Source organism: Pristis pectinata, chromosome 30, assembly GCF_009764475.1.
Source record: "Pristis pectinata isolate sPriPec2 chromosome 30, sPriPec2.1.pri, whole genome shotgun sequence".
NCBI classification, from domain to species: domain Eukaryota; kingdom Metazoa; phylum Chordata; class Chondrichthyes; order Rhinopristiformes; family Pristidae; genus Pristis; species Pristis pectinata.
The window spans coordinates 10,397,604-10,415,228 of NC_067434.1; the positions used below are offsets into that span (position 1 = coordinate 10,397,604).

At 38.6% G+C, this 17,625-nt stretch overlaps 1 protein-coding gene across 3 annotated transcripts in view; it reads left to right on the forward strand.

Moving 5' to 3' along the window:
• The window catches only part of mapk8b (mitogen-activated protein kinase 8b), an 81,219-nt gene that overhangs the window by 42,436 nt on the left and 21,158 nt on the right, over window positions 1–17,625 (forward strand). For all 3 annotated transcript variants that reach the window (XM_052041374.1, XM_052041373.1, XM_052041375.1), the window contains exons 2-5: window positions 7,459–7,629; window positions 9,862–9,991; window positions 14,062–14,120; window positions 14,375–14,513. In XM_052041374.1, coding sequence (XP_051897334.1) covers window positions 7,484–7,629; window positions 9,862–9,991; window positions 14,062–14,120; window positions 14,375–14,513 — 474 coding nt within the window. In that variant the 5' untranslated portion in view covers window positions 7,459–7,483. The remainder of the gene's footprint in view (window positions 1–7,458; window positions 7,630–9,861; window positions 9,992–14,061; window positions 14,121–14,374; window positions 14,514–17,625) is intronic.

The window sequence follows — 17,625 nt, forward strand, 5'->3', positions numbered from 1 at the left end:
CAGCGAGTTCCCTACAGTTGATGTATTTAGGAAAATTTATGGTTTTGAAATTTAACTGGACTAGCTATAGTTATATTGCTAGTATTCTGCTATGAGTGACTTGACTGCCTGATTCTTCCCTACCCCTTTCCCATTATCTACAAAGTACAAGTCAGGACCATGATGGAAACATTTGCCTGGATGAGTGCAACACCTACAAAGGTTAGGAGGTTCAACGTCACAGTAGACAGTCACCTACCCAGCTTGCTGCTCGTTCATTTCCATCATTGGTGCACCAGGGCTATATGGGGGACGTACCATCTTCAAAATGCTCTAATTACTCACCAATGACACTGACAGCACCTATAAAATCCTATGACATTGGTCACTCAGATGGAAGAAGGCAGCAGGTGAAAATGACACTGTGACCTCCCAAATCTGACCCAGTCATAATGCCTGAATCCTGTAGCTCTCCAACCAGCAACGTTCTCAGCAGAAAAAACAAAATACTGCAGTTGCCAACAATTTGAAATAATAACAGAAAATGCTTTAGTGACAGGTCAGGAAGTGTTTGTAGAGAGAGAGAAACAAACATAAATCAGTGACCTTCATCAGAATATGGGTGACCACTACATTAAGGTGTGAGGGTTGCATCCAAAAACGGTCCATATCGCAGTTTTCCATAATGTGAAGCTGCGTCATCTGCGCAAGCATCAAGAAGCACAAGTTGAAAAAAATGTTTTTTTTCTTCTGTTTCACAAATTCTGTGAGCGGGTTTTATTCTGTATCTCAGATTTTTGGGTAACATTTTGTGAGGGCGAATTTCCATTACCCAAATGGCTGTAACATAGGAGTCGCTTATATGGAACTCCTTCCTTAAAAGCACAGTGTGAATGCCTTCACAGGAGGACTGTACTAGTGACTTGCCACCTCTGTCCCAGGGGCATTCAGTGATTGACAGTAACTGTTAGCCTTGCCAGTGAGACCACATCTCTCAAATAAGGTTTAACTCTGGGTCAATTGTTTTCATTGTTGACTTCCTGCAGGTATAGTAAAGTTTTTAAATCCCACTGATAGTAGCTTTTCTTACAAGAGTACATAAGATATGCGGAGGAGTTCTAGTGCAGCAAATAAATAGGAGGCATTGAAAACCATCCCAATCTCGCTGAAGGATGTTCGTTTTCACCAGATAAATTTAAAATCTGCTTTGATCTGATTTCTACCTCTGCAATATTTTCTAGAACTTGCAGAGACTATTTAAAATATGCTGTTTCCCACGAAGTAGGTTTTTTTTTGAGGATTGTGAGCCTTTAGAACTCTCTCAAAAGGGAGGTGGAAGAAGTCTCTAAGTATCTTTAAGGCAAAGGTAAATTCTTGGCAAGCAAGGTGCGAAAGGTTATCTTGGGTGAATGTAGCTATAATCATATCAGCCATAATCTAATTAAATGGGAGAGTAGGCTTAAGGAGCTACGTAGCATACACCTGCTCCTCATTCATGTATTTGCCTGTTGTTTTACCATTTGAACTTCACCTACACAAAAGTACCTTGCACAAATTGCTTTCGGTGCAGTTTTAGAGAGCTCTGATTTCATTTGTATTCTGACTTGTGTTACAGCTGGAGTCAACACTTTTCCTGCAGAGGTGCACAGTTTTGAGGACAGAGCACTGTATAGGGTAATCTCGGTAAAAGCTGTACTTCAGGTTTGGATCAGGGTCCCGTCCTTTGACCACAATACGCCGTTGTAATTGGCCAGAATGAATTTGTACTGCTTAGACAGGGAGACTAGTAGCTAGGGTTCAGTCACCTTCTTGATAGCATTAGTTCACATCACTGACCAGAACCAAGCAATGGTGCCATCCCATGGCTTTAGCCTTGCAAGGGAAACCTAGGCAACCCTCAACCACTGGAAGACAAGCAAGGAAATTTGCTCCACAAGTGGAACATGTGAAATGGTTCAAGTTATGGAAGTGGCCCGATGAACTCACACATACAGTATAATGAACTCTTGCTGAGAGATCCATCCCTGAACGGCATCACTTGAAGCCACTGAATGGATTGCTAACCTTCACATTGAAATGTGCCTGCTTTCCCAGCCAAACAAATATACATTTACCAGTATTGAGACAAAGATTTACCAGCTGGACACTGGCATAATCCAAGTGAATGAAAGCAGGTGGCGCACACCAGAGGTTTCCATCTTCAATCAATTCATTATGTCCTGGAAGAATTTGCCAGTAGACATCCTTCTGGAAATCTTTCTTACAGTAAAATCAGAATACTCAGCAGAAGGTTTGATGTAATTTGTCTATTTTTAAGTACTACTATCAATACAGGAGAACTAAGTCACCACCAGGCCAACGTGCCTGTGCAAGATCCCCAACATCTCAAATTAACATCTACTTCCCAAAAGCAGCACATGACCTGTAATCACCACAGCTTATTGTGGCTCATAGCAGCTAACAAAACAGGACCCATGGTTGAAAGGTGGAATTACCTACATTGGATATTTTTTCATATTATTTGGGTGAACTGCATAATGGATGTGTTCCTATAGAATATTCTTATGGGTGAAACATTTTTCCTCTTGAGGCAGGCCCTTGGGATCAAGGATGACTTGATTTCACTCTGGTTTTGTGGGTTCTGAGTCAGCTAATGAGGCCAGTGTGTAACCGCAGACTTCCATTGATGAGGAGGAGCAAACTATTCATTATAATGACAAGTAGATTCGTAAATCAAAGATTCATTGGTGTTCTATTGAGAAATAAATTGAATGTTTGTAAATCTACAAATACCTGTATTCCCTATTGGAATGTGAGGTGACCTTCTCCTAACTCCATATCCTATACAGGCCATCCCTGGTTTACAAACTCCTGACTTATGGACACCTGTACATACAAATGAGCTCTCATATATTATTAAATTCAAAAGTTCAAAGTATGTACGTAGTATGTTTCTACGATTGGCAGAACTAGTTTCCCCTCTCGCTGCACTTTTAGTAATTGTCCTTATCAGTCTGTATGTGCTTTTGATGCCATTCATTATAGGACTATGGAGCTATGGTTACCATATTGAGTAATTTTTCTGTACTTTCCAATGTGGACAAAATCGACTTATGGAAGTCGCTACCCAGGGATGGATTTGTACAGATGATCTACTTGTTATTGCTTTGAGCAATTTTTGCATCAAAGAAATGTCCATATTTTGAATATATTTGAGTCTGGAATATTTTTAATATCCGGTAAATTGAGGTGTAACAGTTAAACATTTTTAAACCATTACTTGTTCAATTACAGTGAATTTTGATTCGCGGTATAGCACATTCCATTATTTCTTAATGCTGATAACATTCTGCCCATTCATGTATTTGTTTTAATTGGTTTGGTTATTGTTTTGGTTTATTTTAATCTCTGTAAACAATTGTTGACAAAGTTCTGATGGTACATTAAACATTCTTCTGAAAGCTCAAACCATTAGAACATCACAGTGAGAGCAATCCTAGCTATATTTAAATTAAACTCATCGATGCTTTCCAAGTGGTGCCTGGGAGCATTAAATATCTTCAGGCAAATGGGGATCTTGATTTGAATCTATCCACTTTTGCAACAAGGAAAAAGAGCTCGATAACTTGCATCTGTTTCATTTTTCTTTCTCAGCTGTTCTGCTACCATGCAACAAAATAAGTTGATGTTTTGCAAAACATTTTAGTGAATAGGTTTCATCTCATTGTAGAATGCCACTGGTTGGTCTTTTGGAATGTAGGTCTGGGATTATTCAGGACCCCAAGTTGGTTGACATATAAATTTGCAAAATATTTTAAAATAATTGCAAATTAATAATTGAACATTCACCAGAGGGATGCTGACAGGTGGTTTCCTGCAAGACCAGGTAAGTACCTGTGAGTGCCATCAATATGTATGGTCCTAAAAATTGAAGGAAATTTCTGCTGGAAGTGACTAACTGCCAGAATGCTATGATGAGAGAACATGTGTTTAGTTGTACTTTGTGGGGAATCATTAACATCTAGCATATATAAAGTGTAATATAAATTTTTGGGAGGGAGGGGAGTATTGGGTTGCCCTTCTGATGACCCATAAGTTGCCCTTGCTCAGTGCTGGTACACCATTGGGAAGATGTTTCTTACAGAACGTTCCTGGATTCAGTCTCCCGGGTGGTATCAGGCCCCAGCTGATTTGCAGGACCTCTCCAACTGTGGCTGACCCCACCCTGCAGTTTCACTGAAGTTTCACCGTATCCAGAAGGTGGATTCCAGGAAGGCTGGGGAAGTGTAGGATGACATCAGAGCCTTGTTTAGATGGGAGTGGTGAGGAGATTGTAGAAATGGAATAATATAAAAAATCTTCTTGGGCTCAGGATGGAAACACGCAGTGCAATTCAGAAATGCAACTATAAATATTCCAAATATTTAACTGTATTATGTTAATCTAATTGACACAGAATGAGTTTTCTGCCATTATATAGCACTAATCAGACCATTTAGTTTTTAGATCTAACTACAGTAGTTATTGGCATTTACAGCAAGTTGAATTGGTCACCTGAGTGCTGGTGGTCTAGTAGCTTTGTTTTGAGTATTCTTCAAAGGACTGAGGTCTGTAGTGGATGCTGTCATGGTATTGTGCAAGTTTTGCTCTCCTTGATAGACTCTAATTCTGTTACAGATACTCACAAGTGTATCTCATTAATTGACTAAAAAACTGTGCATAGTTTGTAGAGAACACAAGTTCCTTCAACTTTATTCACAGTTGGAAATTTAGCTTATGATGTGAAATTTGCATGATGTTTCTTATTAATTTATCATGATGTATGCTTTGTTACAGGTGACAATGTAGGCAAAGACCATAGCATCTTTTACGAAATATGTGAATATTTAGAGTAAGTGTGGAATAATGAGAATAACCTAGGTGGTTTGGTTTTTGATTTCTGGAACAAGCTTTGAGTACACACATTCTTTGTCTTGTACATTTATGTCTTTTAACAGGGATATATTTGGTCTTTTTCAGTCAGAAAGGTTTTGACTGCTGACAGAGTGCTGTTTTCCCTGATGGGATCTATCCACTATTGTTCAGCTTGCCTTTGTTTCTACAAGTTCAAGTGGTATAATTGTGCCGACAGTTCTCTGGAAACCCTAATGCCTTACCCTCTCCAGCTTTAGCTAGAGGGGCCTTTAACAGTGTGCTGCCAGTAGTTGATCAAAATAAGTAGTGGTATGTTGTTGGCCTGATTTAAAATTGCAGTCGTCTGAAAATGACAGCACGCAACCAATAAGACCTTCAGAAACAGCATTGCTCAATTCAAGTGGTGCAGTTTAAAGGATCCTTACTACAACATATCTCACTAAAATAATTAATAAACCCTTTGGATCTGCTCACTACAATGAAAATATTCAATAGGATTCTGGAGGATGCTAAAGATAGTGTCTCAATTATAGTTTACTTTTCCATCCTGAAGCCAAAGGGATTCTGGAGCAATTGAACCGAGTCATTTTCAGTAACAAGGCAGCCGTGTGCCTTATGCTCAATAGAGTTGAGGAATATGAAGTGGATTCTGGTTGAGGGTTGTCAGCTCTCCAAAATCATTGGATTCGTCCTCCGAGAAGAAGGTGGTACATAGTTTTGATTTAAAGCCAGATCCAGTGATGCATTTGACCTTGACCTTGACCTGTGAACATGCCAGGTTGCGGAGTACCTGTTGCACCTTTTTAGAATAACAATAGTTAAATTCTGCCCATCATCTGCATTCACTGAATAACTGGTCTTGGTATTTAAACATTGCTGACCAATTAACTGGCTATATAACTTCAAATATATAAAAATATTACTTGTACAGTGCGACAATGGCTAACACGAGGGGACATAATTTTAAGGTGATTGGAGGAAGGTATAAGGGGGATGTCAGGGGTAAGTTTTTTTTTACACAGAGTGGTGGGTGCATGGAACACAGTGCCACAAGAGGTTGTGGGGGCAGATACATTAGGGACATTTAAGAGACTCTTAGATAGACACATGAATGATAGAGAAATGGGGGGCTATATGGGAGGGAAGGGTTAGATAGATCTTGGAGCAGGATAAAATGTCGGCACAACATTGTGGGCCGAAGGGTCTGTACAGTGCTGTAGTGTTCTATGTTCTACATGCATGTGGAGAAGTTGACGCCATGTGTAAAAGGCATGGAAATGCTTGGACAGGAGCCAACAAATAAACAAAAGTAGGGGAAGTCGTGCTTCAGTTATGCTGAGCTTTGGTGAGACCATAGCTGGAGTGCTGTGCACAGTATTGGTCTCCTTAGTTAAGGAAGGATGTTAATGTGGTGGAAGCAGTTTGGAGAAGATTTACCAGAGTAAAGCTTGGAATAGCCAGAAGAGGAGGAATAGTTGAACATGCAAGACTTGTATCTGCTCAACTTAAAGTGTGAGAGGGGACCTGATTGAAATGTGAGATCCACGGTGGTCTTGACGGGCTGGATGTGGAGAGGATATCACCGTGTGGGTGAATCTAGAACTAGGGTTCACTCTTTAAAGATAATGGATTGCTCATTTAGGATAAGGATGAGGCTTTCTTTTTAGGGTTGAGCTTTTGGAGCTCTATTCCACCATCTTATGAGGTAGTATTTTAAGACACAGGACCATGAGGGTGACAAGATTACAGTCAGATCAGCCGTTATCTGGTTAAATGGTGGAACAGGTTTGAGGGGTCTGGCAGCTCACTCCTCCAAGTCTGTAATTTGGTTCCCATCTTATGGCCATGGTCTGACATCTTGTGTATTATTGTAGTTTTGTAATCTTTATATTGAATTTGCCAAACTGAAGACAGTTTGGGAGGCATAGAATTGTTTGAAGCTTAGGAGTATTTTTTGCAGCTGGAACATAAAACTAATATGTTGCTACACAAGTGAGAGGGTGCAATGACAATATAATTAGTATTTTTATTAATCAGATTTTTGGTGAAAGAAGTTTATAAAACTAAACAGCTTTTAGTTGTGCCCTGCCAACATCTCCAGTGTTCAGAGTATAGTATATAAGAAATTATAAAAGAAAATTTTGTCCCAAAATCATGAAGACAAATAGCAATGAGGTAAAGATTTTTTGTAGGTAATTGTGTGTAGGTGTGAGACCTGTCATTTCTCCCACTGAAACCCCATTAAGTTTCCTTTCTTTTAAAGACATAGGGTGGAAATGCAAGAACATGCATCAATACTACACAGTTCTCCCAATGTTAGGGTACATTGAATGCACAGATTGAGTATGGAAACTGAAGCCTTCCAGGTAAATGTGAACCTGTTGAACCATTGTAGGATCCAGTCCTCTTTTTCATCTTGGTCTGATAGCTTTGAAACCAGTTTTGACATTTGTGAAATTCCTAGGAAACCCATGAAGCAAGTCTGATATCTGTTCAATTTAAATTGTTTTCATTACTTCAAACAATTTCCTTATTCCATTTTACAAATATTTTTGATCCCTGCAGGTTGGAGGGAAGCCATTACATGTGAATGCACATTGTCAAACCAAACAGCATGAACAGGAACAAACGTGACAACCAGTTCTACAGTGTGGAGGTTGGGGATTCCACCTTCACTGTCCTGAAACGCTATCAAAACTTGAAGCCCATTGGTTCAGGAGCACAGGGCATTGTATGGTGAGTTAACTTCTTTGACTTTTGTTTTCAGTTATGTAAAGGAAGGACAGACTTGCATGAGCTTCTCATTTAAAAAAAAATGGAAAGGCAGAGATTCTTTTCCCTTTATTAATGTAATCTTTCCTTGCCATGTTAAAGAATCATCATTTTGCTGTTATGACACATGTCAAATAACTGATTAATAAAGCTGGAACTTTCAGCTTCGAGAAGATGTAGCTGGTATGGGAAGTAGCAGTATTAATTAATGTTGATCTGTTGTCAACAGTAATGCTCTGTGATCATGCAGGTTGAACTTCACATTGCACAAGGGAACTTTGCACAGAAGAAACAAGCCACACTTGCATTATGTGGGCAAAGTAGAAAGGAAGTGTATTCAGTGGATCTACTGCAAGGTTGCCAAATGCAGCTATCTCTGTTTATATCTGTCCTTTTCATGTGTCTTGCAAATTAAAGTTAATGAAATATTTTAAATAAATCACTGGAACTCTGGGTTTAGGTTCTGAGTCTGGGGTATGTGTGCTCACAAAGGATTAGAATTCCATCTCCTATTATCCACATTTATTTGCTGTTACTTGATCAGCACTAAAGATCAGTTATTGGTAAAGAAGAGAAAATCAAACTCCATGCTTTTACAGTTGCATGAAAATGCTGCAGCATATCTTGTTATTGAGTCATTAATATTATAGCAGTTACTGGTCAAAAAGCAACAACAAGTCTGCCTTCAGCAACATTACACCTAATATAAATCAACGTTTAAGTACAGTGAAATTACTTGCATGGAATTGAAGAGGTGTTTAAGTTTTAAAGAACTTGCAAGTTTCTAATTTAATTGCAAGGTTCGCTGGTTAACTCGAGTTACAAAAAAAGCTCAAATAGTTTGCATCAGAACCTGTAATTAGATTGTGGCCTGAACAATATCCTGCATTTACTGCAAAGATTTCCTGAAGGAAGTCTAATAGTGACTAAATTACCTATTTAAGAACCATGCCAACCCCCTCACTTAAGACAACTCTACCACAATTAACATTCTATACTGGTGTAGCAGATTGGTAGAAGCATTAAGTTTTGTCCCCAATTAATTTGCTATGGTAATTTCTCCCCCCCCCCCCCCCCCCCCCAACTTACTTACAAACATATATTTGCAATGCCTATCTTTTGTTGAGAGCCTGGAATCACCATGACAAAAGATCATGATAATCAGCAAAAATAGAATATAATTACACTAACAAAACATTCGCCAATAGCATGCATGAATTGCATATTTAACTGTCAACAAATATATTAATGCCTTTGCAGAATTGTTTAACTGAATTTGGATAAATTAGTATGTTCATTTCAGCTCCTAGGAGATCCTTAGATCCTTATAGATAAGTGAGCTTGATGGAGAAAGTTGAGAGAAACAGTGGAAAGGAGAAAAAGGCATGGTCTGGAGCAGCAGACACTTGCAATTAGTTAGATCACATAGATGCAGTCATGCTAGTTTCAATAGTTATGCTTAGGTTTGGATGAAGAACCAAGGAGATAGTATGAAAAAAGTGAAATTCAGTCTGAAGTTGGTGGTCTAAAAGTTGTTGTAACTGCTGATGGATTGAGGTCAGGCTGGTGTGACAGGCGGATGGCTGGATTTCTGTCCCTCAGATCCGTGCTGCTGAAGCTAAAAGTCGGAATGACCATGTGACTTTATTCTAATGATCAAATAGAGTTCAGCCTTTTATAGAGCAAGCTTGGGTTCCAATTGAATAAATTAAGAATTGTTAATTATAATGTGGTAATATAGGTGTCAGAAAAACATTGATTTAAATTCCTCAGCTCTTGCTATTGAGCGATCAGATGTAGCAATAATTAATATCAATTTCAGCCAGCACTAGGATGGGGTTTGTGGGAGAATCAGAGAGTAAGGCTACCTAAGACCGTTGAACACATCCTTCAGTGACAGTGTCTTGTGGCTAGCCCTCAAACTGACTAGAACTTTGGGGAATCAACAGTCATCAGGATTATTGTACTAACTCATGGAAACCATATTGTTCCACCATTTATGGTGTTCTGATCATTTTGTTTTAGTTCTAGGCTATTTATTATTCAGAGTGCTGTCCATGCCTGATTAAATAAAACATTGCTTTTAATGTCCACTGTTCAGTGCATGAATTGATTGAAAACTACCGGATTAAGTTTAGTATGTTTATGTTGTCATTTCTTACAGTTTTTCCTGGGTATTTTGTTTTCATATTGTAGCGCAGCCTATGATGCAATTCTCGATAGGAATGTGGCTATCAAGAAACTCAGCCGACCATTTCAAAACCAGACCCATGCGAAAAGGGCTTACAGAGAATTAGTCCTCATGAAGTGTGTCAACCATAAAAATGTAAGTACCTCTGATATATTACTTTATCATGCAAAGTCAGTTCACCAATAAAAAAAAATCATCACAGGCTTATGACTAAACAATGTGTTTTTTGATCAGTTTTGAATGTTGTTTAAACATTTCTTTGATCGTTTAGATGGAAGGTGATTTATCTCGGATTATCTTAAATCAGGATGTTCAAGTCAAGTAGATGCTAATTCAATAATGCCTTGAATTTCTTTCCAATAATACCTTCCATGGCTTGAATTAAATGATCGCCAAAGTTATTCTCAATGCTTGGGCTTTGTTTTCTTTTGAAGAGGCTGTTGGTCTCCTTTAATGTCAACAAAAAGAAATCCTGAGCAGATTTGAAAACAGGTCTTCATAACGTTTTTCCTATGGCTTTATCATGTAACCTCTACACTTTAAGGAGTAGGCAAATAGTTGCCAGACTTTTACAGGTTTCCATCTTCTGCAGATGATGCTTGTATTGATGATTAAGTAAAATTAGATATTATAGGTGCATGGCTGGTTCTATAAATGAGATGCTTTATTGATCCATAGTAGGGCCAACTTGTAGAATATCTTATCCTCACCTTGAAATATCTTTGCCTCTTTCAGTGATTTGTAGGGAATCATCTGATTTTATTGTCTTGTCTTGTATTTTATTGATTCAGCCAGTTTAAGTTTAGTTTGCGTGCTATACCATTTAAATTGCTGGTATACTAATTCCAACTGCTTCAGAGTATTTCTGCAAATTAGTTGTTATTTCTGTTCCCATAAATGGTTGATCCATTTCGTATCCAGTGGCAGTGCTGGCATTTATTGCAGGTCTCTAGATGGTGGTGGACTCCTTCCAGGAAGCCACATTTGATGCCAGTGATCTTTAGGATTGGAAATAGATATAGGTCAAAGAGAGGAAAGGTGATTTAGACCATAGCTCTGTAAGATATAGGAGCAGAATTAGGCCATTTGGCCCATTGAGTCTGCCCTGCTATTCAATCAGCTGATTTTTTTTTCAACCCCAATCTTCCACCTTTTCCCCTTAACTGCTTTACCAATCAAGAACCTGTCAATCTCTACTTTAAATACACCCAGTAACTTGGCCTCCACAGCCCTCTGTGGCAACTAATTCCATAGATTTACCGCACTCTGGCTGAAGAAATTCCTGCTAATGGAAACGTGCTCTCCATGTTCACTCTATCCAAGCCTATCAGTATTCAATAGGTTTCAATGAGATTTCACCTCCCCCCCCCCCCCACATCCTCCTGAACTCCATAGAGTACAGGCCCAGAGTCATCAAACACTTCTCCATGCATTAAGCCTTGTATTCCCTGGATCATTGTGAACCTCCTCTGGAACCTCTCTAGGGCCAACACATCCATCCTTAGATAGATACAGGGCTCGAAATATTCCAAATGCGGTCTGACCAAGGCCTTATAAAGCCTCAGCAGTACATCCTTGCTTTTATATTCTAGTCCTCTAGAAATGAATGCTAACCTTGCATTTGCCTTCCTTACAAGTCCCTTTGCACCTCCGATTTCTGAATTCTCTCCCCATTTAGAAAATAGTCTGCACCTTTATTCTTCCTACCATAATCCTACACTGTTCCGTCTCTTTGCTCACTCTCTTAACCTATCCACGTCCTTCTGCAGAACCCCTGCCTCTGCAACATTATCTGTCCCTCCACCTATCTGTGTATCGTCTGCAAACTTGGCCACAATGCCATTAGTTCCTTCATCCAGATCATTAATGTATTTCTTCCCCAAAATGATGTTAATAAACCAGTTGGGTATTTATGACAATCAGCAGCTTCAGGTGCAAAGCTTTTTATATTCAACTTTAATTTGCTTTCAAATGCTGAAATGGGCTTGTTGGCACACTTCCTCGACAGAGCAGGTACACAGCAGGGAGTTTGCAGAGTATGATTATTTTTTTCAAATCCCATGAGAATTGACCAGGGTTTGGCTGGACAAAGTCCTGTCACTGGTGTGCTTGTGAAAGTGAAAGCAAAATCCAGACCCACAATGTTCTATGATTTAAAAGGGCTCGGATTAAGTGGGACAGAACTTTGATCTTTATCAGCATTAAAGTAAGTGGGGCTGTGTTTTGGAATTGGCTACCGTACTACACATTTAACACATGCAAATGAGGATAGTTCTGCTACCCCTATGTACCCAATTTGTCTGGAAATGATCCTTGGAGGAGATCTTTGCTATGCATAATGTCTTCAGAGTTATAATTTTTAAAAAATCTCTCGAGATCTTGGAGTAATGTATTTTTACTGAGGGTTGAACGCGTGAAAACAATCAAATATGCATTTCTTCAGGAAAATTTTATGTTCTGCCAAGCTAATGATTAATGTTGAAGGATTTAAAAATTCTTACAAGTTATAGAAATCTGATTTGTATTTGGTTTCTAGGGAGTGTTCATCACGAAGCGATGGCTAAGGCTGACTAAGATGGTCCATTTTCAATCTGTAACCCTGAGGCACATTAACTCCAAAAGACGTGAGCTGAGGTGTTTGACATGTAATTTGATGTTCTCCTAAAATGATCCTCAAGCCAATGTCCATTGCAAAGTGTCTGACCATTACAGTACATGGGGTGCCTAAAGTCACTGTTCCCAAAGGTCCTGTCACCTCACTTCTCCCACTGTAACCTCTGTCTTTGGCTTCTTGCGCTGTTACGTTGAAGTCCAATGTAAGCTTGAGAAACCACACCTCATCGAATGAAGTACATTACAGCCCACAGGACTCAACAATGAACTTCAGATAACCAGCTTTTCCAGTTTGTTTCAAAAGGTCATCAACTTGTAATGTTTTTTTTCTTTCCGCACAGATGCTGAGTACTTTCAACATTCTTCGCATTAGTTCTTTGACAGAGAAATAAATCTCTTTACAGCACCAGAGATCAGGACCGAACTTGGGTCGCTGGAGCTGTGAGGCTCCATTAGCTGCACCACAGTGCCGCCAGCCCCCACCATCCCCCCCACCATTGTTGTCCATCCCCCCCCCGCTCCTCCATGCAAATTAAATTTTTTTTTCTAACTTCTCCTAATGAAAAGTCTTCAATTTGAAGCATCCACGTGTTGCCTGACCAGCTGAATATCTCCAGCATTTTCTGTTTTGATTCCAGATTTCCAACACCTACGTCTTTTTTGCTTTTTGATTGAAGTCTCCATGTGAACTATGATCATGATAACTGAATGTTCACCTGTGGAGCTATCACTAACTTAGATTTGGTCCTGCTCAATACTTGACCCAATGTGCTTTCCAGTCATGGTTATAGGTTATGTTGATGGGAAAGACTCTGATCTTTTTAACTGTTCCCCAACTCTGGAAATTGGAGACCTAGATACTATCAGCTGAGTAAAGTTTGAAGCAGGATCCATCTGTGAGGCCATATGTTTAATTATTGCAGGAGGTATATTTTCTCCCACAAGATCCTAATAATTTTTAAAAGAAGAAATTGTTTTTACCTTGAGGCTCATAATTGATGGTAAAATCTTTTTCTTAAAACAAAAGTTCCAAAGTTGTATTTGTTTCAATCTGTATTTGAAATAAATTAACATCTGTTCATCTTTAGATGCATCAAATAATGTTGCATTATCTCTCTGAAACCTGTGGATTTACGGCAGAATAATCTTCTGTTCGTAGACATGAACATTTATTTGTCAGTAGGAAGGAATTTACATCCTTTAATAGTATTAGTAATTAAAGGATGCTGATTATGGATAAGGTTGTGAATTCCTTTCTACTGAAAAATGATATGTTGCAAAAATTTTACTGAGGCTTTTCCGTCCTTTCTGACACTAAATGACTTGTCTTTTTTCTATAAAGCTTTTTCTTCCAAGTTCCATGATTAGAATTCAAATTTCTAATTAAAATGCTAATTTGACTATTGTAAATGTTTTTTTGGTAATGTTTTCTGCTTGCCTATTCTCTTAAAGCCAATTAATAATCATGTTTGAATGTCTTCAGCAATGAAAATGATCAACTGTTCCTTATTATAGTCTGTGAAACGGGAGGAACTTAGAAGTTGCACAAGTTGAACACTTATATTAACGATGGGATATGCAATTTATTCCAGATAATTGGCCTGCTGAATGTATTTACACCACAAAAATCACTTGAGGAATTTCAAGATGTGTAAGTATTTTACCATGATTGTGCAAAGAAAGAAAATTTAAATTTGGACAGGATTGTTTCTCATTTTTCCATAATGTTTGAAACCATTTTGGTGATTAATTTTAGTGCAATTGCTGCAGCTGATGTTGTTAAGTATGAAGTGAAACAAATTAAAAATAGTTGATGCATTCTTTCTCTGTTAATGATGCATTCTTTCTCTGTTAATGATGCATGAATGTGTTTTTTTCCCCCTTGATTGTCCTCCTTGCTGACAGTTACATAGTGATGGAGCTTATGGATGCTAATCTCTGTCAAGTGATTCAGATGGAACTAGACCATGAGCGAATGTCTTATCTACTGTATCAGATGCTGTGTGGCATCAAGCACCTTCATTCAGCTGGCATTATACACCGGGTCAGTAATGTTTATTGTTGAATCTTCTGCAATTTGTATCGTGGCAAATTTAGATTTAGCATTACCTGGAAACCAACCACTGTCAATGTAATTTTGGCAGTGATAATATCTTGACTGGTGCTTTGCAATGCCGCACTGTGTTCCAGGCTGCAGTTTTGTTCTCTGATTCTCATTTTCTAACAGCAAGGGAGGGTGGAATCCCTCCCCATGGAGATGCATCATGTGACAATTAGAGATCTTTTTCTGCTCTAGTTAATGCCTAGATTTCAGTTACACTGGGAAAGAAACGCAGTGAAAATTTTTGCTGCGACTCATACCAGCAGGAAGAAAACAAATTCTGAAGTATATTTCTAAACAGGGAAAGAAAATGTTTGATTTAAGTAAGTCATTTTCTGTTGTACTCTCACTTTGGGATTAACTGCGATGTTCTACTTTTGCCATAGGTTTGCTTCTGATCATTTTTTTAAAACAGCTGGTAGTTACTCTTAAGATGTATTCTATATTGGATTAATGTACTAACTGCAGTTTGCCTGAGTACAAGCTCATAGTTTGTCTGTTTCACCAATGTTAAAATGCAGACCTGCAGTGGGTTGATCTTTGCTTCCTCAGAGCAAGTGCTGAAATGAATGTGTTTTGATGTTTTAGTTATGACTGTAATGGGCAAATTGGTTTACAGGGGATGTTGGGAAAGAATCAATTTGTGTTGCCATAGTCTTTCTAAACTCAGATTTTAAACATCACCCTGTACAGATTGTGTGTTTATGGAATAAGTCCCAGAAAAATGGAATTTATTATTTTCAAATGTAATTATGCCAATGCAGCTCTGATATATTTTGCTTATAACTGTTTAAAATTCAGTGAGCACTTGATTTCATTGTAACATCATAATGATTTTTTTTTGTCTTGAATGCTCTCTGTTTCTAAATAAAATGGCTCAAGTTGGCTGTCAGTCTAAATACAGAATGAGGGGGCAGAGGAAAGTACGTTTCGCTAATGTCATTTTAAGGGAGGAATGGCTTTACAGATTTTCTTATTTATAAATAGATTTCTCACCAAAGCCAGTCCTTTTTGAAGTGAGAATATGCAGTCAGAATGTGGGAGCTCATGGAGGATAAAACAAAGTTACACAAATCTGACAGCTGCTTGAGAAGTGGAAAAATGGTCTTTCCTATGTTGGATTCCAGTTAATGACTCTCCAGATTTAGCTCAGTGGAAGTTGCATATCTGTGGCAACTCAGGGGAAGCTTGAGGATGTTAATTTAGAATAGCAGCCTGGAACACAGGTTATTTATGTGATTAACAGGAAGATGCACCAAGTAGTTATACTAATAAAGTTGAACAGAAGGGTTTAAGGAATACGTGTTAAAACAGTCAGAATACTGTAACCTAATTTTATTCAGTCATATTGCAAACTGTGTGAATGCTTTCTCAGATTTTTTTTTCTCTTTGGGTAATTGTGGGGGGATGGTGTTTCGTTGTGAAGGCTCTTCTCCATGTACAGTTGTATTTGACTCAGAGTCAAAGGTTAGGCTAACTGGTGGACGGTGCCCTTTCTATGAATAGCAAAGGAGATCAAGATCTTTTTGGCACCAAGAAGGAGGGAAAAAATAGATCGTGAAATATCAATTTTGAGCAGCCTTGTTAGCAAGTTATCAGCCTTCCCCATCATCCATCATTATACATCAGTCTGCTAGCTTCTGGAGGTTTCATTCCAGCTCCAGTGTGATTTGCTGAAGATCAGAGGCCCCGATCTCAAGCATACAAAGAAAGCCCTGTGCACTGAGAGCCAAACCACAGTCTCAACCTCACTCCAATGTTTGAGCTAATTGTCTAAAGTAACAATAATTAATCTGAAGTCCTACCTGACTTGATCTTAAAAGCGCCTAAACAGATACATTGTACGGTTAAAACAGTGCTGTATTCTAACAGTGGAAAAGTCTTTATCTGTGGATCCAACATTTCTTATTCTGGAATCGTACATTTGGATTGAGGTGTTATGTAAGTGCTTTGTGTGTGATGCTGAAACCCACAGATGAGGAGAGCTGCATTTACAGTAGTGAACAATACAATATCGCTTTATTTCTAGGGGCTAGGAAGGCCTACAGGGCAGATTTTCTCTTGTGACCTTCTGCTATGGGTGTTCATGGAGAGAATAGGCCCGGCTGTGCAGTATCCATGCTCGGTTCACCAACATTAAAGTCCTCAGTATTTGTGCAGGATCATTTGGTTGAGCTTGCCAAATATTCATTGGTTGAATTTGCTAACCTTTTCGAAAAGAGTGGAAGCAAATGTAAAAAGAAACCTTGACAAAACTTCATGAGGGTGGACTTCAAAGGAAAAGTTGATCAGCCTGTGAATTGTCTTTCTCTTGCTCTATTTTCTTCCAAATTTTATTCCTTCTAAAGGGGTGACTCGCTGGTTGAAGAACAGTTCCAAAGACGACAGTTGTCTTCAGATACCCTGACAATGTAGGCGTTATTCACCAGTGAGCCCTATTGGCTAACAGCTTGTGTCAGATATTATTGTGAACATCACTCACTGAACTATTCCTTCATGATCTGCATGGCCGGAAGTAGTCTACAGAGTGAAACAGACATTTAACACATCTGGTCTCTGTCCATGTTTATGTTCTTCTCAAACCTTCCAATAATTAGTTCCCATCTTGCCTTATTCTTCTATTCAGCCACTCAAAGGTAACTTGCCCACTTCTTTATTGCCCAAGGAAAGGTAAAACAAAAGATAAACTGGCTTTATCTGTCTTTACAATTATTTTAGCTGTTGCAAACACTTTCCCTTCCTAAATTTACTTTTCTATTTCTCCAGTAAGACACATTATAATGCAGCTTTATACTCAAAGCTTTCCTACTGAGATAAGAAGACAGTTCTCTGTACTTTCAAAATTAAGTTCTGGTGTTTGAACAACTCTGATAAAACTGTCTAGTTTTGCTGAATATTAAACAAAATAGATTGTTGCAAGAAATTTATTTCCCTGTCAAAAAAACTACTGCAAAACAGTAGGAATATGGAGAACAGTCTGGGGCAAGTGTCACATGAAAGAAAAGTTCATTGGCGGGTAAAACTCTATATGTGGGTACAACTACTGAAAGCCATC